This window comes from Anarhichas minor, unplaced genomic scaffold (genome assembly GCF_050575085.1).
Source record: "Anarhichas minor isolate MPS153535 unplaced genomic scaffold, ASM5057508v1 ptg000086l, whole genome shotgun sequence".
NCBI lineage: Eukaryota > Metazoa > Chordata > Actinopteri > Perciformes > Anarhichadidae > Anarhichas > Anarhichas minor.
In genome coordinates this window covers 1,099,618-1,104,761 of record NW_027466532.1, presented here as the reverse complement: position 1 = coordinate 1,104,761, position 5,144 = coordinate 1,099,618, and the positions used below count along the sequence as shown (strand labels likewise).

The following is a 5,144-nucleotide window of genomic DNA, read 5'->3' as shown; positions in this document are numbered from 1 at the left end:
CTGTGTTTTGTGGAGTGCTGGGCACAAGTGGGCAGAAAACAGATCTGTGCAGTTTTAAAAAGAGGTGAGGGTGCAATGTGATGTTGTAACACCTATATGATGACTGTTCACAGATCACAGCACTTTAAATATGTAATTGAACGATTGGAGTTTATTCAAGCTTAAAGCAGATTTTAATGGTAAAAAATATAAACAGAAATTTACCGTCCTATGAAATGACTGACTAGAAGTAGGAGAAATATTCTCGCTGAATGACGTCATGAAATAGATTACATACTAAAATCACCAGCATGATGAATAACCGTAAACGAATAAATATAACAGCTATCAGCATGTGCGTTACTGTATAAGTAGGCCCGTGTTTTCTAACATTCCGTATTCTTCTTTTAAAGTATGGCTCTCAATTTATTCAACAGATATTAATTACATAAAATAGTATTGATAATTACACCGTGTCTTAGTAGAGACTAAATTCTATGACTAAGCCTTTTGATTTCACTGTCCATTCTATGCCCATTATCACTAAGATTGCATCAATCCCTCACACCTTAAACAATGTGTCATACCTAGCAACATGGTTACCCTCACCTCCTCACTGAGATCCCTTGCTGAGAGTTGCTCTGAGATGTTTCCTAAATCACTCCTAGGCTAGGACTCCTTGCTAGAAATGTTTATGTTGAGTTAGCAGTGTTCTCAGAATGTTGGGGTGGTACTACCTGAATGACTGAAATGACTCTCCACACACACGTAAAAGAGATCTATCCAAACTCCTAATTATTTGTCTTCTCCAATTGTTTTCAGGCTTCTGGAGCGGATCAGGAGGTGAGACGACATAATACACCAACCAAGGGACCCTTCTCGAAATGGGGCGATGTGGATTGAGGTGTTCCTGTTCCTTGTGAACTGCGGAAAGGAAGCAACCACGAGGACGGAGGAACGACCAGCAGACGGAGGAGGAGGAGGAGGAGGCGGCGAAGGAGTGGTGGCTTTGGTGTTTGAAGAAAAGCTGGTATGGGTGGGGGGGCATTCGGGATGGCGAATAGAAACGAGAGTAGCGAAGGGCCGGCTGGGCCCATAGCAGCAGTAGTGGCTACGGCAGGAGGTATGGTAGCAGAGAGCCCGTCCTCGGCTGTCTCTACCTATATCAAACTGGTGCTGCTGGGGCTGATCATCTGCATCAGCCTGGTGGGCAACTTGGTGGTGTCTCTGCTCGTACTGCGGGACCGAGCCCTGCACAAGGCACCTTACTACTTCCTGCTGGACCTGTGCCTGGCCGACACCATTCGCTCAGCCATCTGCTTCCCCTTCGTGCTGGTGTCTATAAAGAACGGCTCAGCCTGGACCTACAGCGTGCTGAGCTGCAAGGTGGTGGCCTTCATGGCAGTGCTCTTCTGCTTCCATGCAGCCTTCATGTTGTTCTGTATCAGCGTAACGCGCTACATGGCCATTGCACACCACCGCTTTTACTCGAAACGCATGACGTTCTGGACATGTGTTGCAGTGGTGTGCATGGTGTGGACACTGTCGGTGGCAATGGCTTTCCCGCCAGTTTTTGACGTGGGCACATACAAATTCATTCGCGAGGAGGACCAGTGCATCTTTGAGCATCGCTACTTCAAGGCTAATGATACGCTGGGCTTCATGCTAATGCTGGCTGTGCTCATTCTAGCCACACACGTTGTCTACATGAAGTTACTCCTCTTTGAGTACAAGCACCGTAAGATGAAGCCGGTCCAGATGGTGCCGGCCATCAGTCAGAACTGGACCTTCCACGGGCCGGGGGCCACTGGGCAAGCGGCAGCAAACTGGATTGCGGGCTTTGGCAGGGGCCCGATGCCGCCGACTCTGCTGGGAATCCGGCAGAACTTGCACAACCAGAACCGGCGCCTGTTGGGCATGGAGGAGTTCAAAGCGGAGAAGCAGCTTGGCAGGATGTTCTACGTGATCACCCTGCTGTTCCTGGTGCTCTGGTCTCCCTACATAGTGGCTTGCTATTGGAGGGTGTTTGTCAAGGCTTGCACAATACCACACCGATACCTCTCCACCACCGTGTGGATGAGTTTCGCCCAAGCCGGGGTCAACCCTATTGTCTGTTTCTTCCTTAACAAAGACTTGAAGAAAGGGCTCCTTTCCCACCTACCAGCCTGCTGCAGGACTAAACCTCATCTGCCACGAGAGCCTTATTGTGTCATGTAAGCAGAGATGATGAGCGAAGCATGGAGAGAAACCAAGGGGCAGCCGACTGATGTTGGGGGAGTGTTTGCCTGAGCTAATGTGACGTTTGATTCGATGCAAGCTACTTTTAAGCAGTGGGTGCAAACTAGTGAATGTAATGGTTAAAACACTGGAATGGTAAGCATGTATTTCCATCTACCAACCTTTTTTCTCTCAAAAAGCATACACGATAACAAGAGAAAAATACTTAAATTGCAACACATGCAAGTAATAATGCAGTCACTGTGGAAACCAAGCCAGACAACAAACTACATGAGATGCTTCATAAAGAAAGCCAAAATGGCCAAATAGAAAAGTCTCGGATTGACCCAAAGGATATTTGAGTTGGTTTGGTGACAAAAAGATTCCTAATGACAAAGCAGCAACTTTTCTAGTCTAAATGTCCCTAACATGCTGGATTAGTTAGCAAAGGCAGATAATGCTAGAGACGAGAGGACCGGAGGGAGACAGAGAGAGAGATGCAACAAAGGTCCCTGGACTGATTTGAACAGAGGATGTTGCTGTTCAGCGTCTTAACCCCTAAGCCACAGGGATGACCCCTAACTGCACCTATTTTATAAGTCTTCAATTTTTGGTACTTGACATCATTGTTGGAAGAAAAATAATTCCAGGGGTCCGTGAGGTTTTGGTTTTCTTTCACTCTATCCAAAGACAGCCTCTTGTTCAGCTGTTTACCCATGTAGAGACGCTTATGTTCATATTCTGGCCTGAAAATGATTTTAAAATCAATTCTGTTAAGTTTTAGTACATGGGGGAGGGGGGGGGGGGGGTTCTGGGGACACTGGATTCTTGAACTTAGTAGAGGAAAGAAAGGCATCAGTGACAGAAACACCAACAAGTAATAGGCACCAGCTTTTATGATCATGATGATGAATCTTCTGCGGTCTGATCTTATATATTATTTCTCAAACTGCAGAAATTCTACTACTGATATACGTGTTATTTTCATTCTGTGCGTCACTTGAAGACAAAAGAGAAGAAGCGATAAAAAGCAGAGGTGTGAATCTGAACAAAGTGCCCATTTGCTTAAAATGCTTCTCTTAGAAGCTCAGATTTTCTTTACCTGACAGATCTCCAATAGCTATGCTGCAATAGCTTCCCAGTGGCTACCCAGTGCACTTCATTTACTTTACGCTATTTTAAGCATCTGAATGTTGTGAAGTTTAAATTGTAATGCCCTCAAAAATTCCCTCAATGGAACAAAAAACGAACCTGCCCAAAGCGGAACACAAGACCTTCAGTGTCTCCATCACAGCTGCCACAGATGCTGTTATGTGCCCGTTCTGTTTCTATCAGAGCAGCTTGTGTTTCTGCAGCAGAGAATTCACTTGTGAATGTATGTAAGCTGTAATTGTTGACAATTGGATTGGAATCAGTATTGAATACATTTTGTTTGTCTTTGTCGTCATGTACAAACAGAAAAGTTAGTTTTTCCTGTTTGTTTCTGTCACTTCTCCTCTATGATAGAAAAACTACAGCTTTCCTTCACTGTTCAGTACAAATGTCTGATGACAGAGCTACGTCCATTTAAACCAGTAAAGTAGAGCTGCAATGTATGTGTTACCACATTGATCATGTGACCGAAACATGTTTTCCGTATGCTTGTAATTCTCAGTGTATTAGTTAGTACTTTGGCAGAGGAGGGTTGTATGAAGCTGGAAGGAGGCACAGCTGTGAGGTCTAGACAGTTTTCTACCTATCAGCCAATCACATTAGTGTGTCAAGTTCACAAACGCTGTGTGGATTTATTCTGCCTCCATGTGTTGATCTCCTGACTACATTAAATCTATTGAAAGGAACCGATTTCACTCTGAAATGCAGCCATATCAAATGCTGGTGTTACTGGACCTTTAGTCTTTACTATTCCTGTGAATCTCAGCTATGTGACGAGGATTCCTGTATGAAATCTCAAGTTACCTCCTCGCCTGAGTGATCTCCAACAGCCCAGCAGGAATCAGATCTTGATTGAAATCCCAACTGTTTATATATATGTTTATATATATATATATATATTATGTTATTATTATTATTGCATAAGAAGGAGAAGAGGCAATGGATGGATAGATTAATAAGTAAAATGATACCGCAAAGTAAATGTCAGTATCCGAGTAAAGAATGTGACGTAACAGACAGGATTTTCCTCTTGGCATATTTTCATTCCGTTTGTCAGTGTAAAACACTAAACTTCCATCTGTGCCAGTGATGGTAGCCTAAAGCGCTTTGTTGTCGTTGCTCACTCGTGCAACAGAAAACATACTATGAGGACTTCAGGCTTGGAATACACCTCGATACAAAACTTTATTTCTTAAGAATGTTCCCTGAGGGCAAACATCTTAAGTAACATCTGTAACACAACTTTTACTGAGAACTGCTATTCACGATGTAAGTGGGCAATGAGAAGTGCCGCTAGCTCTCCAGCTTGAGGGACGTTTTCTTGCAACATTAGATATCAAGAGATCTGTTCAAATATACAACCAAAACACAGAGATGGTCTCCCCCAAACAAGAACTTATTCACATCCATCTTCTGTGAGCCATCAGGAATCACATACTGCTGGAAAATCTTTACCCGTTCATAGCATTGATATTTGATGATGCAAATCAATATGAGAGGTAATAAATCCAAATTCTGACTTTTTTTATTTATTTTTTTCGGGTCAATATTATGAGATAAAGTCCAAATTCTCACTTACTCCATCAAAAGTGTTTAAAAACTGATAGTCAATACAATTTCTTAGCACAGCTGTCCCTATCATGACGTCACTGTACAACTAAGCTGTTCAAAATGGAGCCACGGTGGTTGGCACGAAATCTTAGATTACAAGATAAATCTGGAGTCACTATCTTGTTGAGTTTGATGGTACAGTAGAAACGAACTCATCGTTACCACACACAGAGCTCTGAAGATAC

The 5,144-nt window shown here is 43.4% G+C and overlaps 1 protein-coding gene across 1 annotated transcript; it reads left to right on the top strand.

Annotated features, from left to right (window-relative positions):
* Positions 1 to 1,011: 1,011 nt before the first annotated feature.
* gpr173 (G protein-coupled receptor 173) lies at positions 1,012 to 2,196 on the top strand. The gene has a single exon (XM_076081729.1). It carries the CDS (start codon positions 1,012 to 1,014, stop codon positions 2,194 to 2,196), a length of 1,185 nt encoding a protein of 394 aa, XP_075937844.1.
* The last annotated feature ends 2,948 nt before the right edge of the window (positions 2,197 to 5,144 follow it).

Excerpts from the sequence above, each read along its gene's own strand:
- gpr173 (XM_076081729.1), top strand. The coding sequence starts at position 1,012 with ATGGGTGGGGGGGCATTCGGGATGGCGAATAGAAACGAGAGTAGCGAA.